Source organism: Globicephala melas, chromosome 2, assembly GCF_963455315.2.
Source record: "Globicephala melas chromosome 2, mGloMel1.2, whole genome shotgun sequence".
NCBI lineage: Eukaryota > Metazoa > Chordata > Mammalia > Artiodactyla > Delphinidae > Globicephala > Globicephala melas.
The window spans coordinates 2,452,650-2,473,742 of NC_083315.2; the positions used below are offsets into that span (position 1 = coordinate 2,452,650).

The 21,093-nt window shown below is 51.0% G+C and overlaps 2 protein-coding genes across 15 annotated transcripts in view; one reads left to right on the forward strand and one right to left on the reverse strand.

Moving 5' to 3' along the window:
• SVIL (supervillin) overlaps window positions 1–21,093 on the forward strand; it is a 102,537-nt gene that overhangs the window by 71,884 nt on the left and 9,560 nt on the right. For all 4 annotated transcript variants that reach the window (XM_060291778.1, XM_060291762.1, XM_060291773.1 and 1 more), the window contains 11 exons: window positions 243–415; window positions 1,930–2,085; window positions 3,615–3,751; window positions 4,876–5,023; window positions 5,149–5,294; window positions 6,853–7,028; window positions 9,520–9,664; window positions 9,991–10,267; window positions 16,720–16,871; window positions 19,143–19,248; window positions 19,869–20,076. In XM_060291778.1, coding sequence (XP_060147761.1) covers window positions 243–415; window positions 1,930–2,085; window positions 3,615–3,751; window positions 4,876–5,023; window positions 5,149–5,294; window positions 6,853–7,028; window positions 9,520–9,664; window positions 9,991–10,267; window positions 16,720–16,871; window positions 19,143–19,248; window positions 19,869–20,076 — 1,824 coding nt within the window. The remainder of the gene's footprint in view (window positions 1–242; window positions 416–1,929; window positions 2,086–3,614; window positions 3,752–4,875; window positions 5,024–5,148; window positions 5,295–6,852; window positions 7,029–9,519; window positions 9,665–9,990; window positions 10,268–16,719; window positions 16,872–19,142; window positions 19,249–19,868; window positions 20,077–21,093) is intronic.
• The window catches only part of ZNF438 (zinc finger protein 438), a 498,265-nt gene continuing 495,916 nt past the window's right edge, over window positions 18,745–21,093 (reverse strand). For 10 of the 11 annotated variants that reach the window (XR_009560622.1, XR_009560612.1, XR_009560604.1 and 7 more), the window contains 2 exons: window positions 20,291–21,050; window positions 18,745–20,051 (listed from right to left, as the gene is read on the reverse strand). The gene's annotated coding sequence lies outside the window, so the exon portion shown is untranslated. The remainder of the gene's footprint in view (window positions 20,052–20,290; window positions 21,051–21,093) is intronic. The other variant, XR_009560621.1, reaches the window with a different exon arrangement.

The following is a 21,093-nucleotide window of genomic DNA, read 5'->3' on the forward strand; positions in this document are numbered from 1 at the left end:
ACCACGGGGCGTGGTGAGAGCGGGGCTCCAGGCGTGGGCTGGCATCTGGAACTAAATGGGCTTCAGTCTCCCACCTCCGAGATCCTCAGTGGAGGGGTGATGGGAGGGGAGGAACTGTACGATTATAACGAAGTCAAGAACTAAAATCGCGGCACCCGCCGCTTCAGCTCAGACACACGCAAGCCACCAGGCGGGGGTGACACTGCAGCCCCAGGCCACACCAGCTCTGCTCTGCCTCTTAGGTTGACATCCTCTGTGGCTGAGCACAAGCGTGCGGTGAGGCCCAAGCGCCGGGTTCAGGCTTCCAAAAACCCCCTGAAGATGCTGGCGGCAAGGGAAGATCTCCTCCAGGGGTACACGGAGCAGAGACTGAACGTGGCCTTCGTGGAATCAAAGCGTATGAAAGTCGAAAAGAGTGAGTATCAGGGCCATCCCCAGCTGTGCGCTCGGGAACCGGGGAGCCTGTGACTCTGTCCTCTCCTTTCCCTGCCTTGCAAAGGCCAATGACAGCGCCCGGAGACTCTCGTGCAAGAAAAATGAGCAAGTCTGTACACACACGTGCACACCTGCAGAAACTCTGCTTGGAACGAAAAGGCTTGCAGTGTGGCCCATCTATTCACTGACATCAAATGATCCTGTTTTGTTGAGTTTTCTTTCAAGAGGTTGGAGGAAAGGGAGGTTGCTGGGCTTTGCAATTCAACCCACTTCCAAACAGCAATTCTTCACTTGATCTTATTCTAGAGCAAATGATCCGATCTCTCGTGGGCAAGTGTCCCAAATCTCTGTTTCTGCATTATTAATTAATGCAGAAACCGGTGTTCTTCACATTGTTTTGGGCAGGACCCTCGGGCTCCTTGGAGCTGGGATGTGGGCTGTGGGGGAGTCGGGAGAGTGGGATGGGGCAGTGAATGGAGCGTGGGAGCAGGCCCGAGGTTTTCATCCCACTTCAGGCTAAACCTTCGGCTTTTATCTGCCTGGTCCTGTGGGGCTCCCCGGTTCTCAGACTGGTTTTCCCAGCGGAGCTGATGGCATGCGTAATCTTGTTATTCGGAAGATTCTTGCTGTCATTTTTATTTTCCTATAGTGCTCATAAACCTACTTACTAAAGTTTATTTTTAGAAATAGTCTTTGGATGAAGTGGTTGAGTCTTTCCATGATAACTGGTTTACTAAATAAGATATTACGAAATCTCTATGCCATACGAGTTATCAGGTAGTGTTATATTTCTTCAGTGTTCGAACCTCATCCCAGCAAAATAATTTTCTGAGTTTCTCTCTAGCATATGCATAGTTTTTTAAACAATGAGCTGGAGAAATAGAGGTTTCTTGGCACAAGTTTTATGTACTTTAACTGTATCTCCACTTTTTGGGGACACATGTACATTTGTTGGTCCACACTGAAAATCCAGCATCTTGTTACAATCTTAAATCTGAGAGCAGGTGATCTCAAGAGATCATGTAGTTGTTCACTTAGCCTCCAGAGAAAGATGAGAACTAAACCATGCCTACAAGGTGCCTGCTTTTCTGCATATAAAGACTGTGGATGGAAGATGTCTAACAGTCTCCCTTAGGATGCGTTTTCAGCATCTAACACGGTGAGGAACGATAACAGCTTTAGTGGAATTGCAGCGCGAGTCCAGCTCCTGATTTTATACTGATGTGGCTGGTCCACAGGGCCACTCAATTCCTGTCTCTGCATGGCCAGGGTGACACTCTTCGGCAAGCATTTACACTTTCAATCCTATGTTTAATTCCTAACACAAGCTTCACTGCATAGTTAATCAGACCGGAGTATGCTTTCCCCATCAGGATTAACTTGAAAGGAAAACAGGAGAGAGTCACTTATGCACGATCGCTGGGTGTAAACACTGTCATTTCTCCTGAATGTCTTGCTTCCCCTGCACTGTGTTTCCTCCTTTGACCCTCCCAGTGTCCGCCAGCTCCAACTTCTCAGAAGTCACCCTGGCGGGATTAGCCAGCAAAGAAAACTTCAGCAACGTCAGCCTGCGGAGCGTGAACCTGACGGAACAGAATTCCAACAATAGCGCGGTGCCCTACAAAAAGCTGATGCTGTTACAGGTTAAAGGTATTTAGAGCGGCAGAGAGAATGACACACGACCAGGGATTTTAGTCTGGTAACATCGGGAGGCCTGACGTCCCCCTACTTGCCCGAAGGGAGAAGGGAACGCATGCTTTCGGGTGCCACCTCATCTCACATCAACGTCACAGAATCCCACTAGGTGGGAAATATTACGCCCGCGTGGTAGCGCTTCCTGATGCGGCCGAGGCCCCAGCAGCGGCTGAGCAGCAGGGCTGGCTTTGAACCCTGGTCTGTCTGATTCCAGAACCTCAGCTTCTGCTGCTGCTCCGCTTCCCGTGGCCTCGGCCGCACACTGCATGCGGTCACCAGGCACCCCCTCAGCCACCAGAGTGTTCTCTCCATCTGTCCTCCTCGCCAGGGTCAGCAGGAGTTAGGGCAGCGGGATGGAGAGAGGGCCGTTCCTGAGGAAGGGATCAAGGGAGCATGGGGCAGGGGGACTCAGCGGCTCCAGCACCCTCCCTCCTCCCTCCTCCCTCCTCCCTCCCTCCCTCCCTCCCTCTTCCCTCCCTCTTCCCTCCCTTCCTCCCTCCCTCCCTCCTCCCTCCCCCCTCCCTCCTCCCTCCCCCCTCCCTCTCTCTTTCTCTCTCTCAACCTCTTTTGCTTTCTCCCTCCCTGTCTTCCTTCCTTTCCTTCCTTCTTTCACTCTCTCTTCCCTCCCTCCCTCCCTGTCTCTCTCCCTCTCTCTCTCTTCCTCTATCTCTTTTCCTTTCTTCCTTCCCTCCCTCTCTCCCTGTAGCAAGGAGCCCTAACCCACAACCAGGGGGGCTCTGGCTCTGCCCCAGTGACTTAGCTGCCTCGGGCGGCACTGCTGTAAATTAATGCTCAAGGAAAGCATGACCTGTCCTCTGCTTCGCTGGGGGTTTGCGGGGTGTGTCTGCGTGGCCACTGTCCTTTCTAGTGTATTTAAAAGACCCGTGAAAAGTGCACACCACCCGCCTCCATTCCTACGTTGTGGCGCAGAGACTACACCATCAGTGTGATTGTGGAAAGATTGAAACCGTTTAGGAGGAGTTGGAACCTGCACAAGGCAGTGCTTCCCTCTGAGCTGAGTCCTCTCCAGACTCAAGTTTTCGGTTTAGAGGAGAACTCCCAAGGATGCAGAGGCTCTCTGAAGGCCCTCGCCTTGCCCCGGCCCGCAGAGGCTGTTAAGTGTAGGAGGTGGGCTGAGTGGAGAGAGACCAGGAGATGAGTGGGGGAGGGGAAAGGAGGTGTCTGCTGGTGTCCCTGGGGGAGGGAACCTTAATTAATCTATTCACGTTCTGTCAAGGGACACTGCTAATTGTCCTGGGAAACATGGTGACCTCTGGGAACCTGCCACCAGGGAAGGTCATCGACGAGGCTATGCCTCTAAGTGCCCTGGGTCATGGGAACTCACGTGAACACATGAGGCTGTTCAGGATGGGAAGTCGGGGGCGGGGATGCTTCGGACGCGGGGTGCTTCCGGGTCGGCCCTGCCGGGGCTGCGGGACAGTGCTCGTCTCTGGGGAGACGGTGACCCTGTGCCTCGTGCTCAGGAAGAAGACACGTGCAGACGCGGCTGGTGGAACCTCGCGCTTCTTCCCTCAACAGCGGGGACTGCTTCCTCGTGCTGTCCCCCCACCACTGCTTCCTGTGGGTCGGAGAGTTTGCCAACGTCATAGAGAAGGCGAAGGTCGGTATCTGAGGAACGAAAGTGGTCTCGTTTTGCATCTCCTTTAGACACAGGTAGAATGTTCTTCCAGTGGCCAGATCCCTAGAAGGCTTCTTAAACGTCCAGTGTTTCATTCAGGCGAGAGGGGATGGGCGTGTTTATCGTCCAGAAGGTCTCTGAAACGAGCTCCTAGTAAGCGCTTACGGGGGATGTTTTAAAAGGAATCTGGCCTGTGCCTCCAGGTTGGAAGTTCTGGTTCATCCTTCCTTCTGTGGAGAAAAAGAACTGGCCCATCACTTCCAAGTTGTTTATCCTAGGTGTCTAGGAAGTCCTGCTGTGGGTCTATTGAATGAGTCTATTGAATGAGACGTTAGTGGGAAGAGACCAGGGAGTGGGTATTTTTATTTGGGGTTTTCTTTCCCCTTTATTTATTTATTTTTAATTGAAGTCGAGTTGATTTACAATGTCGTGTTAATTTCTGCTGTACAGCAAGGTGATTCAGTTATACATATATATACTTTTTCATCTTCTTTTCCATGACGGTTTATCACAGGCTGTTGAACATAGTTCCCTGTGCTCTACAGTAGGACCTTGTTTTTTATCCATCCTCTATGTGATGGTTTGCATCTGCTTATCCCACACTCCTACTCCATCCCTCCCCCACCCGCCCCCTCGCCCTTGGCAACCACAAGTCTGTGCTCTATGTCTGTGAGTTAATTTCTGTTTTGTAGAGAGGTTCATTTGTGTCATACTTTAGATTCCACATATAAGTGATATCATATGGTATTTGTCTTTCTCTTTCTGACTTACTTCACTTAGTATAATCTCTAGTTGCATTTGCTGCAAATGGCATGATTTTGTTCTTTTATGTGGCTGAGTAATGGGATGGGTATTCTTAAAAAGCTTCACGAATGATCTTTTGTATTTGAAGATGGACAGGTGTTGCTGTAAAGAATGGATACCCCCAGTCCTTCCGTTCCATTTTCTTGACTTTTAGACAGTCCCCAGCCACCAGTGCCCCCGGACCCTGTGGCCACAAGGTTTTCCTTCCAGACACGCTGTCTCTCTACTCTGATTTCAGCGTTGCCCCTCCCTCTGACCGTGGGCTTGTCTGCCCAGGTAACTGTGTTCCTCTCTCTTTTTAGGCCTCAGAACTTGCAAGTTTAATTCAGACCAAGAGGGAACTTGGTTGTAGAGCTACTTATATCCAAACTATCGAAGAAGGAATTAACACACACACTCATGCAGCCAAAGACTTCTGGAAGCTTCTGGGCGGCCAAACCAGTTACCAGTGTAAGCGTTTACTGCGTCTCAGAGAATGAGACTTGCCTACCTTTCCTCCTCGCCTGCTTCCTTCTCCCAAACCAGCCTCCCTCCAGTGGGAAACATAATGTCCTCTTCCCGTTCTCACCCCAAAGCTGCTGGAGACCCAAAGGAAGATGAGCTCTATGAAACGGCCATAATAGAAACCAACTGCATTTACCGACTAATGGATGACAAACTCGTTCCTGATGACGACTACTGGGGGAAGATTCCAAAGTGCTCCCTTCTGCAGGCAAGAGAGGTACAGTGAGTGGTCTGCCCTTCGGCAGGAAAGCCCTTGGCCCCGGGCTGCCCGCTAAAACAGGCAGTAGGTACCGACAGACGCTAGCCAGGGACGGCACTCGCGGCACACCAGACATCTGTTTATTTTTATTAACTTTTATCTTACATTGGAGTCTAGTTGATTCACAGTGTTTTTTTAGTTCCCGGTGTACAGCAGAGTGATTCCGGTATACATATACATGTATCCTTTTTCACATTCTTCTCCCGTTTAGGTTATTACAGAATGTTGAGCAGAGTTCCCTGGGCTATACAGTAGGTCCTTGTTGGTTGTCTGTTTTAAATATAGTAGTGTGTACCTGCAGAGACATCTTTTTAAGGGCTGCCTACCGATCTGTGATTTCAAACCGTTACTGCCATCTTAGATGCTGATACCGAATTCCGAATGTTGTTCAGAGGAGGCATGGGTCATTGAAGGCTTTTCTGTTTTAGGCCAGATAGAAATACGACTTAGCCCCATCTCTTGATTTTTGTATAAACATTAAATATCTTTCAGTCCTTGAGTTTCAGGAGACGTAGGTGTGTCTGTAGTGTGTGGGTTTGCCAAGTAATGTGCTCATTTTTCCTCTCACAGCAGCACATACTTATTTTTACAAAATTACATATATTTCCAGCACCACTAAGTTGTTTTTTTTTTTTTTTTTTTTTTGCCTGCACCACTCAGCTTGCGGGGATCTTAGTTCCCCGACCGGGGATCAAACCCGAGCCCCTGGCAGTGGAAGCTGGAGTCCTAACTACTGGACTGCCAGGGAAGTCCCACCACTAAGTATTCTGAGTGTTGAGAAAAAAAACGGGAAGACGCAAAAGGACTTTAAATTTCGTTGGGTAGAAGGCTAGCAGAAAGGATGTCATCCAAAGATAGACTGATTGTATGACAAATTTAAACGGAGAAAAAACGTCACAGAAAAAGAAATAATCAGGAATGATTTTAAAGAGAAGGTGAAATTGAGCCTAGTTTGCAGTTGAGTAGAATTGGGATCGCTGGAAATGAAGAAAGAAATTATTCTAGGAAGAAAGAGTAGAACAAACCAACAGGTATGTCAGTAAGAGCACTGAGTTCATGTATTCATTCACCAAACACTTAGTGAGCCCGACGGTAAATACGTTAATAAGTACAGTATGGTCTTTGCCCTTGAGGGCCCTAGAATTGTATAGGGGAGAAAAGACATCACTGGGTCCTCAGTGCCATGTGAAGCGGCCCTTATGAGCTAAGTGAGTGAATGACAGAGGAGGAAAGGCGGAAGGAAGGGCGGGGCCAGGGAGGAAGACCTGCTTAAATAGCTGTTAGGAATCAGAAGTGTTGGGCAGCCCGAGTGTTTGGAGGCGGGGTGTTAACTTGGGCATTTAGGACCACAAGACAGAAGTCATCCCCACAGGGCAGAGGCTGGCTTGGCTGTGCTTGTACTGAATGCTTCGTTAGTATTTGAATCATCACCTGTTGGACTCACGGTCACTAGAGACCCTGGTTCAACGAGAACATGCCCTTGAAGTGAACACGTCCTTCCGTGCCATTTCCCCAGGTCCTGGTGTTTGATTTTGGGAGCGAAGTTTACGTGTGGCACGGGAAAGAAGTCACATTAGCGCAACGGAAGATAGCCTTTCAGCTGGCAAAGCACTTATGGAACGGAACCTTTGACTACGAGAACTGTGACATCAACCCCCTGGACCCTGGAGAGTGCAACCCGCTCATTCCCAGGTACCGCTGGGGCCCTGGGCAGCCGAGGCTCCCACCACAGTGTTCAGCCTTCACCCTCCAGGGGTTTTAGTTTTCATAAGCGATTGCAGTGCAGTACCACGAGTATTCACAGTGAGAACAGTGCTTTAGCTTTTCCCTAAGAAATACAGAAATATGGACGGTGTGGTCGTCTGGAAGGTGCTCCTGTTATATTTCAGTTCTTGAAGGAAACAAATCGATGGGACCTGCGGTATTCAGGTGCTGCTGTCACATATAATCTGTTGTTTAAACCAATGACTTGCTGACCTGAAACGCTTGCCAGGCCCTGGAATTCAGCCGTGGGTCTGAAGGTGCAAAAGCAACGCGTCTCTTTCTGAGTTCACACCTTCCCAGCCCAGCCCCTGAATTCCATTTAGCTGGCAGTAGGTGATGCCTTTCTGGGGGAGGGAGGATGCGGTATTGAAATGATGGCTGTAATTATAATATTTCCGACAGTCTGCTGGACTTTTAAAAGTCATTTTGGCAAATCAGCCGAAGGTGCACAAAACTCTCAGAAATATGGTCATGAAAACAGGAATTCTTACATGCAAAGGATCATTGTTTTTTTATCTCTTAACTACCAGGAAGGAAGAGAAGTGCGTTTAAACCATGCATATGCCACGTAATGGGTCAGAAATTGCACATTAAAACTGCTTTGTGATGTTTCCAGTTGAACTAACACACAGATTTCAACCTTCCTACCTAGTTTCCTGTTTTAAAGTACAATTATTGATTTTATTATTCATTGTCATTATAGAAACAATTCAAAGGGATGTCAGTGTAGGTGAAAAGGTTTCAAATCCTTTTCAAGCGAGTGCACATTTAACATAAAATTAGTACTGAAACGTAAGGCCTAAAGCTAAGACTAAAAAGAATGTTCTAGTTGGTATAGTAAAAAAAAAAAAAAACACACTGAAGCATAAAATCTATGTGATGGACGATTTATATTTAGTCGTGACATCATCCGAGATCTGAAGGTAGATGAATGGGCACCTAACCCACTGGCTCCCAACATCTCCCAGATCAGAAGCACCGGAGAAGCTTTAAAACAAAAAAATGCATGTGCCGGTCCTGGCCTAGGAGCTGTGTTTTCAGTTTGGGTGGGGTGGGGTTTGTGTGTCAGTTCGTCTTAAAAGCTCCCCCAGGGATTTGAAGGTACAGCCAAGGTAGAGCACCCCGCCCTTCTTCACCGAGGAGTCATGACTTAGCCCAGCTCAGACCTGCAAGTCAGGACGGAGGTAGAGAGCATCCAGCTTCACACCCTCCTGCTGCAGACCTGCCCTCTGTGCCCCCTGACCTCACACATCCAAGATGCGTTGCTAAGCTGAGACCAAGTGTCTTTCCATAGGCACCTTAGCAAGTCTGCCGAGTGGAATTTATACAAAAGACAGTCACTCCGCTATTTTCTGATAAGGACCACAGCCTTCAGGGTAGCCCTGAATTTTCCACAGTTGCTGGTATTTGGTTCCTAAGTCCCGGGAGCCTTGGCAGTGGAAGTATTTGCACACAGTGCCTTTTATCCTTTCAGTCCCCTTTGAAACGGGCAGCCCCCCTTGATGTGCCTTAGCCATGATGCCAGAAACTGTGGTCTGGACCAGACAGGACGTGACGAAGCACGTCAGGGGCCACCGCGGGGCCCAGGAAGCACTGCCCCTCGGTCTGATGGCCCCAGTCCACAAGCCAGGGTTGGTCTGGAAGGATGGGAAATACCCACACCCTAACCTCAGGCTCACCCCCTCCGGCACGTCTCTTCTTGGCTCTGCGCATTTCTGAGCGAGCTGTGTTCCGAGCTCAGCGTCAGACTCTGAGACCCCGAAGCGGTTCGGACCTCCCGACTGGGCTACGCTGCTTCCTTCCCCGTCCTTGTGCTCTGCCTGCCCGCTGCCCCGTCCAGTGGCCTAGAGATCAACATGCACACATTCACTTTATGATGGACGAGAGTGTGTTCACTTCGGGAACAGAGGAGAATTTCCTGTTCCTGGAGACTGGACGTCTCCACTGTAACGTGACTTACAAAAAGAGAGGATCAGGGTGAGCATAAATTCCTCCGCCTGTTCACTACCCTGACGGAAACGCGGCGAGCCCCCGCGGGTGAGCACGGGTGGCGTAAAGGAGGCGAGGAAGACACGCGCGTGACTCCTGCCTGTGCTGAGCTCCCAGCCGAGCGTGCTGCCCCCCAGGGGACCCCAACACGAGAATCTGCTGGAACGCCAGGCAGGTCCAGTCCTGCCGTGGGTCACATTCAGGCACATCAGCTCCAAGGACACAAAGCCCTGCAAGGCTTTGGGCTAAAATAGCAAAACGCCACTGATTGGGTCACATAAGTGAACGCGAACCGTTCACCTGTCTACTGCCTACGTATTCTGCGTTCCTCTCACTCGCCACGTGTTGGTTTTGGACTTCTCGGGCTCGGCAGGACTTGTCTGATCTTGGTTCTTTTCCCCTCCCCTCCCCTCCCCGACCCGCCCAACAGAAAAGGACAGGGGCGGCCTGACTGGGCAATATTTGGGAGACTCACAGAACACAACGAGACGATTTTGTTCAAAGAGAAATTTCTCGACTGGACGGAGCTGAAGAGACCTAACGAGAAGAACGCCAGCGAACTTGCCCAGCACAAGGTATGTGGGACGATCAAGCCCCAACCTCAGGGCTTGGTCTGGGTCCCGGCAGAGGGGCCTTCATGCTAAACGCCTTCCTGGGGTTTTCCTAGGACAGCAAACCGGCCTCCAGTCCTGTTCTGACTTCACGAGGTGAAAGCAGCCGTGTTTGCGGCTCCGGGTTTATCGGCGGCCCGTTCACAGTCGTGGCTGTCTGTCCCCTAAACGCCCCCTTTCTTTAAGTGCCCCGAAACAGCCTGAGCGCTGTACTTGAGGCCGTCCCACCGCCAGCGCCGCAGTGTGGAGTGCGACGGGCTGCTGCCGAGCATCTCTGCGTTCTCTCCTAGGACGACCCGCGGGCAGAGGTCAAGCCTTACGACGTGACGCGGATGGTGCCGGTGCCCCAGACGACAGCCGGCACCGTGCTGGACGGGGTCAACGTGGGCCGGGGCTACGGCCTGGTGCAAGGGGACGACCGCGGGCAGTTGGAGGTCGCCAGCCTGTCGGTGGACGTCTGGCACATCCTGGAATTCGACTACAGCAGGCTCCCCAAGCAGAGCATTGGGCAGTTCCACGAGGGCGACGCCTACGTGGTCAAGTGGAAGTTCATCGTGAGCACGGCAGGTGAGTGAGCCACTCGCGTGTCCCTCGAGCCCCGCCGCGGGGATCGTGGCTGCCGGATACGGAGCGCGTGCCGTGTCTGCCCCAGCCGCGGGCGAAGGACCGGTCGAGGCCTATTCCCTTTGAGAACCTCCTCGTAAACCTCGTGGATAGATTCCTAACACCCCACCGTGGCCGGCAGCTGTGACGTCTCCCTCTAGAAAGCCGACTGGCGTGGTAAGGTTCCTCTGCCGCCCTCGCCCCTCCCCTGCCCCGTCCCCAGAGGCTTCCTAGGAAAGCGATGATCTGTCCCCACATGACGGTCACCATGTGGCTGGATGCTGCCGAAATGAAAGCCATTAAGTAACACAGAGCCGACGCGTCAGAGCGGAAACAAAAGAGTGCCATGACGTCACAGTAAATCCACGCCCAGAAGACGTAGTCAGAATGAAAGGCGCATTTCCTCTGAGGCCGAGAGCGCTGACCGTGCTCTGTGGGTCTGGAGGAATAAAGACACGGTCAGAACTACTCGTGGTTCCCACGAGTGCTGTGCTCTTCGTGGCGAAACAACACACTCCGTGCTGTGCTCTGCGCTAGAGGCAGTGAGGGCGGACAGCAGCAGATTTGGGAGAAATAATCCCTTTTTCCTGCCAAGAAGAAAGCACGAACCAGGCCGTGCACAGTGTCCCTCAGCCCGGCGCATTTAGGAGACAGTTTATGACACAACTCGGTCGCTCCGAGATTCACTTGCCAAGGGAGTTCCTTCACCTCTTTCCAGCCCCGTTGCCGTCCGGGTGTGGCTGCCCCGCCGGGCGCAGGGCGGAGGCCAATGTTAGCTGATCAAACACCTGCAGGCTTAGAGCCATTTGGTTTCTTTCCTAATGTATCTCTGTGGGTAAGACACTTCTGAAAATTTATCTTATTGAAACATAGTTGATTTACAATGTGGTGTTAATTTCTGCTGCACAGCAACGTGACTCAGTTTTATATATATATATATATATATATATATATATATATATGCTTTGTCATTGGATATTGAATAGAGTTCCCTGTGCTCTGCAGTAGGACCTCGTTGTTTATCCATCCTATAGATACTAGTTTGCATCTGCTCACCCCACCTCCCAGTCCGTCCCTCACCCGCCCTGGCAACCACAAGTCTGTTCTCTATGTCTGTGAGTCTGTTTCCATTTCATAGATAGGTTCATCTGTGTCGTATTTTAGATTCTACCTATAAGTGATATCATATGGTATTTGTTTTTCTGTCTGACTTACTTCAGTTACTTTGGTAATCTCTAGGTCCATCCATGTTGCTGCAAATGGCATGACTTTGTTCTTTTTTATGGTTGAGTAATACTCCATTGTGTGTATGTGTATGTGTATGTGTGTGTGTGTGTGTGTGTGTGTGTGTGTGTGTGTGTGTATATATACACACACACACACACACACCACATCTTCTTGATCCATTCGTCTATCAGTGGACATTTAGGGTGCTTCCATGTCTTGGCTGTTGTGAATAGTGCTGCTGTGAACATTGGGGTACAGGTATCTTTTTGAATTATAGTTTTGTCCAGGTATATTCCCAGTAGTGAGATTGCTGGATCATATGGTAATTCTATTTTTAGGTTTTTAAGGAACCTCCATCCTGTTCTCCATAGTGGCTGTATCAATTTACATTCCCACCAGCAGTGTAGAAGGATTCCCTTTTCTCCACACCCTCTCCAGCATCTGTTACTTGTCGAGGTTTTAATGATGGCCATTCTGACCGGTGTGAGCTGGTACCTCATTGTGGTTTTGATTTGCATTTCTCTAATAATTAGCCATGTTGAGCATCTTTTCATGTGCCTGTTGGCCATCTGTATGTCTTCTTTGGGGAAATGTCTATTTAGGTCTTCTGCCCATTTTTCAATTGGGGAAATGTCTATTTAGGTCTTCTGCCCATTTTTCAATTGGGTTGCTTATTTTTTGTTGTTGTTGAGTTGTATGAGCTCTTTGTATATTTTGGAAATTAAGCCCTCGTCAGTCACATCGTTTGCAAATATTTCCTCCCAGTCCATAGCTGTCTTTTCATTTTGTTGATGGTTTCCTTTGCTGCGCAAAAGCTTGTAAGTCTGATTAGGTCCCATTTGTTTATTTTTGCTTTTATTTCTATTGCCTTGGGAGACTGACCTAAGAAAACATTGGTACGATTTATGCCAGAAAATGTTTTGCCTGTGTTCTCTTCTAGGAGTTTTATGGTGTCATGTCTTATGTTTAAGGAATAAGACCCTTCTTTTGGGTGTCAGTAAATATTCCTGGCCCTGCCTTCCAGAAGCATATGGTGGTGGTGGGCAAGTATGGAAGAGGTGCTTGCCTCCTGCTGGGGTAGGAGAGCTCCGTTCCCTGAATAGGACCTGGCGGCTGTGGGAAAGCCCAGCGGCCAATGGGCAGGCATCGCAGGTGGGGAGACGGACTGCGGGCCTAGAGGCACCGCTCTGGGCTTCACCACCCGCACTAGGTGAGTGCCTCATGGAGGCTCCGCGGGATGTGTTCTGTCCTTTTGCTAACTTCTCAGAAGAGAAACAGGACACCAAGATTAAGGAACGCCCCCTGCAGTCACACGGCTAGGAGAGAACAGGGCTGGACACTAAAAGCCCCTTCTTTTACCCAACGAGGCCTTCTAGCCTGGGTCTCAGTCTTCTCTCAGGCCCCACGTGCCAGCTGTGTAACTTGGGGAAAGTGACTTAACCTGTCTGAGCCTCGGTTTTCTCACCTGGAAAACAGAGCTTCTAAGACCCAGCCCGCAGGGTCCTAGGATCTGGTGCGCGATGTTCAGTGCAGAGCCGACCGCTTACTTACGTGAGGCTACGGGAAATCATCATCGCTGACGTTCTCAGCAGCCAAAGCATAGTTCCTGCACTGAACCTGAAGATCAGACAGATAACGGGGCCCCGCCCCAAACGACAGCAGTTCTCAGAGGGTCTCTATGGGGGGTTTAGGCTGCTGAGGGTGTGCGCAGTTGGCGAGCTGAATGCTAATCTGTGCCGCGTGGCCATAAAGACAATAAGAGAGAATTAAGCGGGGAAAGATCTACTGACCTTCGGTGTCGTGGACCTGCACCCGTCGTCCTCCTCAAGATACAGGAAGTGAAGGGACTTGGTGTTTTACAAAACCACACTGGGCACTACAGTTTGAAATTCAGTCGTTTCCTTACCTCAGCTGTTAGATACAAAACAAGAAGTAATGGTCAGTGAAAGGGTGACTAAAACGATATGAAAATGAATGAACTTGAAAAACAGATCTCAGGTTTCTGAGGTCTTCCTTGACTGTTTACTTGGAGACCCCTAAGAAACGCTGATTTGACCCAGGCAAATGCTTGCTGTATCTCTCCCCGGCGAACACAAGGTACACGTCACGGCCTGATCCAGCAGCACCGTAATGGGCAAAGTGACAGCTTTGACCAAGCCCAGCTGCGGAGGATTAAGTGAGGCCGGGCAGCGCTCAGATTCCAGGCCGTCCCTCGGGGGGCAGAAAAGCGCGGCCCGATGGCATCCGCAGCTGCCCCGTGGTCGTCACGGAAGCCCCGGCCCCGCGGTGTCAGCTGGTCCAGCCCTCACGCTGCTCAGACCCCACAGGGGCCGCACCTGCCGACGGGGCTGAGCCCGGGGCCCCTCTGGGGCGGGCCCAGCAGACAGCAGTCCCGGGGGACACAGCGCAGTCGCCCTGTTGGCAGATGCCGGGCAGCCTGCTCTTGCGAAGTGAACTGTGGCCCCCAGACTAGGGAGCCCAGAGGCCCCGGTGGTCAGTGTCCTGCCCCAGAGGCTGCCTCAGGCGCTGCAGGGTGTGACTCGTGTCCCCCCAGGGTCAGCAGACAGGCAGCTCTGGGCACCCAGGGACACTGCGTCAGGCCACGCTGAAGCGCCATCCAGGGGCCAAGTTCCTGTAGTAGGGGGTCGGTAAATGGGGTCCGGCTGCAAGACGGCGCCAAGAGCAGCTCGCTCTTCGTACCTCGGTTTTCGGTTACTTCGTAAACGCAGCTGCTGGCGGTGAACTTCCTCTTGAAAGCAGGGTGGATGGCGGGATGCAGCGACACGCTCAGTTCGGCCTCGGGGCCAGGCCGCAAAGATGATAGCCCGGCAGCTGTTACTATACAGCTTAGCCTTTAATTTGCTAAAATTAAAACGAAAGAAATGAGTCAAAAAGTAAGTTGTACATAGGATTAAATTTGGGGTATGCTGAAGAAAACTGCAAGGCAAATTCATGAAAACTTTTATGGGATATTTTTAAGGAAATATCCTATTTTAGGTATATACACACCAGCCCATTTTTGAATGTCAGGATGTAAAACATTGGTTGGTTATTTAAGCGTGAACGTATATTTACACAAAGTGCTACCCAATTCCAAGATACGTGTCAGCTGCTGTGATCTGTGGTCTGTTTCATGCATATCTCTCCCCAGTAATCTAGTTGACGTGAGAGTGCGGGATTGCTAATCAAAGGTAAACGTTTGTTCCTACCTAAATTAGCGGAAGTTTCAATGGAGTGGCTTCCAGGTGAACAGTGGACATGTATCATCTATTCATGGATGGTTCCTGTTCACTTTGCCCACTTCAAACTGCACAAACTTGACCATTTCAGGTTCACAGTAGAAGGCACTAAGGGCTGAGCTTGGTCAGAATCCTTGAAGAATTCTCATAATCATTTATGAAAATTGTTCTAGAGGACTTTGATAAAGGGCCCCCGCAAAAAAATCACGTAAGTATGGCCCCTGACCTCTTAAGAACTTGAAAACAATGAGCTTCCTTCTTACCTACAAACCTCAAGACAGCTGTGACTTTGTCGGTGGGACTGGAGCTGAGGAGGACTGAGGTCGTATAGAACCAGGGGATCCAGTTCTTTTTTTTTTTTAATTAATTTATTTATTTATTTTTGGCTGCGTTGGATCTTCATTGCTGCGCGCGGGCTTTCTCTAGTTGCAGTGAGCGGGGGCTACTCTTCGTTGCGGTGCGTGGGCTTCTCATTGCGGTGGCTTCTCTTGTTGCGGAGCACGGGCTCTAGGCGCGCGGGCTCAGTAGTTGTGGCTCATGGGCTGTAGAGCACAGGCTCAGTAGTTGTGGCTTGCGGGCTCTAGAGCGCAGGCTCAGTAGTTGTGGCATGTGGGCTCAGTAGTTGTGGTGCATGGGCTCAGCAGTTGTGGCTCGTGGGCTCTAGAGCGCAGGCTCAACAGTTGTGGTGCACAGGCTTCATTGCTCCTTGGCATGTGGTATCTTCCTGGACCAGGGCTCGAACCCGTGTCCCCAGGTGGATTCTTAACCACTGCACCACCAGGGAAGCCCCAGTTATTATTTTTGATTGCTAACACGTGTGGGTACCATAGCCACCTGCATCCTCCCTGGGTTGACCCCCACCTGGGGCCACCCGGGCATCTGAGTCGAGAACTTAGTCTCCGGATGCCACTCGGCCTAGAAGCCTCTGCCCTATGGTCGCTGCCACTCGGGCCTCTGCTCGCGCACCTCCTCGGAAAGGTCTTCCCCCACCAGGCACTCACAGCAGCCCTCCCCCGCCCCGTGTCACATCCAGTCTTTTCCTCACGGCGCCTCCCACCCTCCGGAGCTGCCTTGCTCAGCGCCATAGCCCAGTATCCTGAAGAGTCCCTGGCACACAGTAGGTGCTCAGTAAGTATCTGCTGAATGAAGAAATGAGAGAAATCTGGAGAGATCTGTTCCTAAAGGTTGCAGTTTGGGGTCTGAAATACCATCTGAAACGACCACTTGCCCAAAGAACCTTCCGTGGCTGCCCTTCAGTGGGGTCTGTGTTCTGCTGACAGGTATCCAGTGCCCGCGAGGTCCCAGACAGCGAGGAGAACCAGCCCTTACTCCTGGCTACAGCCCTAGTGGCCGATAGCATTTAAATCCCAGATTATTTTGTGAAAGCCATAGGTCAGCAATTTCTCTCTCCCCTTTCTGACACAACTTGGAGACTTCAAAGCGGTTTTTTTACTAGAATAGTCTTAGCAGACTACATTTTTCCCTTCGTGCTTAAGGCTGGCTCAGCAGTGTCGTTTCTCCCCCAGCTGTCGTTTGCAGTGTCTTTTCTCCCCCAGCTAATCTTCTGCCAAAGGATGGTGTCATGTGGAAAATGCGTCTGTCTTCGGGAGCCCTTGACCCTGCTCTGGCGTCCCCACTTTTCTCTGTCACACACTTGGATGGCCTGCCACCTCCCTCAGGATGACAGGTGTTTGTCTTAGGGTATCAGGAGGGCCCTGGAGATCATTTTTCTCCAGTTTGGAGGCTCAGGATCCGTTAGCTAGAAGAAAGGCGGTTTCTCGCTCCTCCGAAGCCATGATCGACGTTCCCCCCAGCTGTGAATGACTTTTCTCCCCAGCGCTGCGCCTTCACTGTTCGTCCTCACAGGGCCTGGAGGCCTGAGCTGGCACTGGCTCTCCTTGGGCTTTATCTGCTGCTCACCCCGCGCTCTGCTCTTGTGTGTGTCCACAGTGGGAAGTCGGCAGAAGGGCGAGCACCCGGTCAGGGTGGCCGGCAAAGAGAAGCGTGTCTACTTCTTCTGGCAAGGCCGGCAGTCGACTGTGAGTGAGAAGGGCACATCGGCTCTGATGACGGTGCAGCTGGACGAGGAAAGGGGAGCCCAGGTAAGTCCTGGAGGCAGATGTGCCGGAAATGAGGGACTGGCCTTTCCGGGAGCCGGAGGGTGTGTGGCCTGGTCCCCTAAACACGAAGACAGTATCATCCGAAGCCCCTTTAGTCCTGGTCTGGCTTCTCCAGATGTCGGGGTCTGCCTCATCTTTCATCTCCCCACCCCCTCACCAGGAAGGCAGACCTCTCGCAATATGACCTTAAAGTACACCTGCAAATAGTAAATCCACAAAACAAGTGCAGAGAGCCCGTGGGTGGTTTTTTTTTAAGTTTCCACTGGACTGATCAAGGAACTAGAACAAAGAGATGCCATTTTCCACGCCTCAAATGGCAGAGATTTTTAAAAGACTAGATCCAGGGCTGGCAGGGATTCAGTAGGATGGGTACCCGTGCCTGCTTCCACTGAGAAGTGTGAACTGCAATACCCATCCTGAAAGCAACCACGGCTTAGGAACCTTAAGATGCTCATACGCTTTGACCAGTGATTCCACGTACACAAACCCATCCTAAGGAGATATCAGGGACTGATGTAAACATCGAGTCTGCCCAGCATCTGCGTTCCTCACAGCAGCCTGAGTGATTTTCCTAGGACACATCAGATGGTGCCCCTCCTTGTCCTTCATCACACTCGGACTACCATCCGAGGGTCTCCCGGGGGTCAGCCCTGCACCCCCCTCCAACCTCCCTCTTCTTGCACCTGGTCAGGCTACTCCCACCTCCTTGCAGTTCCTAGACACACCTCTTTCCGCCCCCCAACCCCAGGGCCTTTGCACTGATTCCCCGGCCTGGAACACTCCCCCTGAAACCTTACACGATTCGGGTTTCTGTTTGAATGTCGCCTCCATGTTTTATCCACATCTCTCCCCATTTTCCTGTCCTCCTCTGTCCCTTTGCTCTGCTTTGTTTTTTCATAGCACTTACCCCTACGTAAAACAACATTCATTTTGTTTACTTATTTATTCTTTGTCTTCCCCGTGAGCATGAAAGAGACTATGTCTGTCCTGGTCTTACCCACCGTTATAACCCCAGGGCCTGCATGACGCCTGGCAGGTACCACTACCCCAAGTCAAGGTTTTGAAAGCATTTCTTTTTAATGTTTTGTCCCTTCCTTTATTACCAGTAATTAAGAGTTAACTCTGGGGTTTTGGGGACCATAACACCCTGTGCAGATCCTTTTACTATCTTGGATGAATAGTTAAAACTAACATCAGGAAAGAGAGCAGAGGAATTTTCTCCAGAAATAGATCCACGCTCATTCAGCCTTCCAGGTTCCTAAGAACCAATCAATCCTCTTCCCTAGAAAAGTGTTTAATGCAGATGTTCTACTATGGACTATATTTTCCAAATAGCTTTCAGGGACAAACAGTTGTTAATGTATTCCTCATAGTGGATCATTTCAGCTGGGGTTTTTTTTTTTTCTCGTAAAGGCTGTGAATGAATGTTTTATCATGCCTTCAAAATCATCCTTAGAGTTTTGAGTCTTAATCTGATTGGCGCATTTAATTTTCTTATCAATCCAACGGATGGAAAAATCACTGCAGAAATAGAAGACACTGCCCCAGACTGGCTCTTAATGACACAGAAGGGGGCCCTGAGATTGATAAGTTAACTCACGGTGAGAAACGTGTCCTACCTTTCAATGTTCCCCGACTGCCAGGCTCAGTAAACATTTCCTTGTTTAATGGGATATACCTTGGCAAAGTGAGAGTCAGTTGACTCAGCCCTACGTACGTTCCTGTTACTCTGCTGCATCTCACGCTGATGCGTGACTGTTGTGCTGGCAGAGGCGCCGCTGAGTGACAGGCCCTGTGAGTGGACCAGAGCCTGCAAGAGACAGTTCTTTTCCCCGGAATCATTAAAAGTCAGGGATTAGTCATTCTCACTGCTGAGAGATTTTCTTTATTAAAAACATGTTTAAGTTAATCACGTTATATCCGTACCGTGGAACACTACCATTAAAATATCAAAATTCACGTTAAGAATCTTATGTGACGACAGAAAAACGTCAGCTGAAGAAAATCCAGGGATAAAGCAACATAAAAAACAGCGATCCTATTTGGGAAAAATGTATACCTGAAAAATACTTTGTATTAATAGGGGAGCTACACGCCAGAATTGTAGTAGTGTTCTCCATCAATCACAGTATTATCAGTGGCTTTTATTTGTACTTCTCAGTATTTTTCAGATTTCGACAACAGGCATGTGTTATTTTTATGACTCTGCAAAACCAGGACACGTGACTCACTGTAATGTGTTTAAATCGGAAGGTCCAGGTCCTGCAGGGCAAGGAGCCCCCCTGTTTTCTGCAGTGTTTCCAGGGAGGGATGGTGGTCCACTCCGGGAGACGGGAGGAGGAAGAAGACAACGCACAGAGTGAGTCACTTTTGCTGCTGGAATTCGACTCTCTTCTCCTCTCCGGGAAGGTATTTTATAGGCGTGGGCTTTAGAGTAACTCTCTCTTCATGTAGCTGCGGCCTGACCAGCGAAGGCCTCCTGATGTCTGCCTTATAAATCAGCTTCCTGGGTGCCTCCCTCCCCCTCCCTTCCATGGAGTTGCCTTCAGAAAGCAGCTTTGCATAAAGGAGGCGGCAAGATGACTCGACCTTAAACTGGATCCTGGAGGGGGAAAAAAAAACTAGTGATCTTCTCTTCTAAATTACGAGATTTTTGTTGACCAGCATCCAAAAAACAAAAAAGAAATCATAGTTTCAGAGCCTCTTAAAAAAATATGCCTGTTATGACTTACCTAGATCTTTATAAATTATGTAAAACTGGTTTTTCTGCATCGTGCACTCTGGGCAGCCTGCTGCTAACTATAACTCCAACAAAATTGGCTTCCTGGGACTCAGTAAGACCGCAGCCTGGCCTCGCCTCCACCTGCCCCTCCAGACACAGAAAGGAGGCGGGGCGTGGGCTGCCCTGCAGGCTCCCCTTCCTCCAGGCCCCCTCCCTGCGCCGCCACGTCCTGACTGTGCCACTGGTGCCCCCTGCAGGCGAGTGGAGGCTGTACTGTGTGCGCGGAGAAGTGCCCGTGGAAGGGAACTTGCTGGAGGTGGCCTGTCACTGCAGCAGCCTGAGGTCCAGGACGTCCATGGTCGTCCTCAACGTCCACAAAGCCCTCATCTACCTGTGGCACGGATGCAAAGCCCAGGCCCACACGAAGGAGGTCGGAAGGACTGCGGCCAATAAAATCAAGGAACAGTGAGTGCTGTGTGTGTGAGCACCTCTCCCGAGGGCTTCCCGGGTGCAGGCTAAGGACCCTGAGGTCCCCGTGGACGCCCCGTGTGCCCAGAGTGACTCAGCGTGGGAAGCTGAGCCCCACGTGGTCAGGGGCCCTGAAGGTCCAAGTTCATGTGGCACGTGTCCAGCCCAAACCTCTCCCCCGTGAGGGCCTCCCCGCTTCCTGAGGACTTACCTGGCCTCCGTGAAAGGCACAGGACCCCCAGCAGCTTCTCTGAAGGTGTGATTTGGCTTTTGAATTGTCAACCTGGAGTCCTTGTCTATTTAAAGAGAGCAAATTTCAAATATCATTTAGGGGAGCAGAGCTGGTTGTATCGGAGCAGTGGAAGGTTGAAGGGCATTTAGCCAAAGACAGTTAGGAGACCACCCACTGTGTCAGACTGAGGAATGCCCCCTCCTTCGGGGACAAGTGTGTTTCCCAGCGTCCGAGGCAGCTGCCCTTTCCCAGACAGGCACCCACAGGTGCCCACGACCCAGAGACAGCACAGCGTGACAGCGCTAGGTGAGGACCCCCCCTGGGGAGGGGAAGGCGGGGAGAGCCCAGAAGCAGCTGTGCCGCCCGCCACCTGCCCAGGTGCCTCTGTGCATCTCGGGCAGCCAAAGAGCCCAGTGCCCCCTCGAGCTGAGACCTGGGAGGACCTTGTGACACCCGTACAGTGGAGAGGAAGAGTCTCCCGGGGCCACATCCCACCAGGTGCCACCTGGTAAATTCATTCTCTGGGCACCAAAGCGGTGCGGTCAGGGTCGGCTCCCCCTCACGGCGCACACGTGACCCAGCGCACGTGGAGGGCGGGGGACCTTTCGGCTGGTGGACAGCTGTGAAGCGGGATGCTTCGTCTCCCGACATCACGCTGAGGGCCAGCAAGCTAGATGATAGACAGGGTTCAGCCAGGTCTCACATGGCACTGAGGCCCATCAGGTTCGCCCCTGGACCCCTGAGAAAAAACAAAATGAATAACAAACACTTATGAGCCGCCG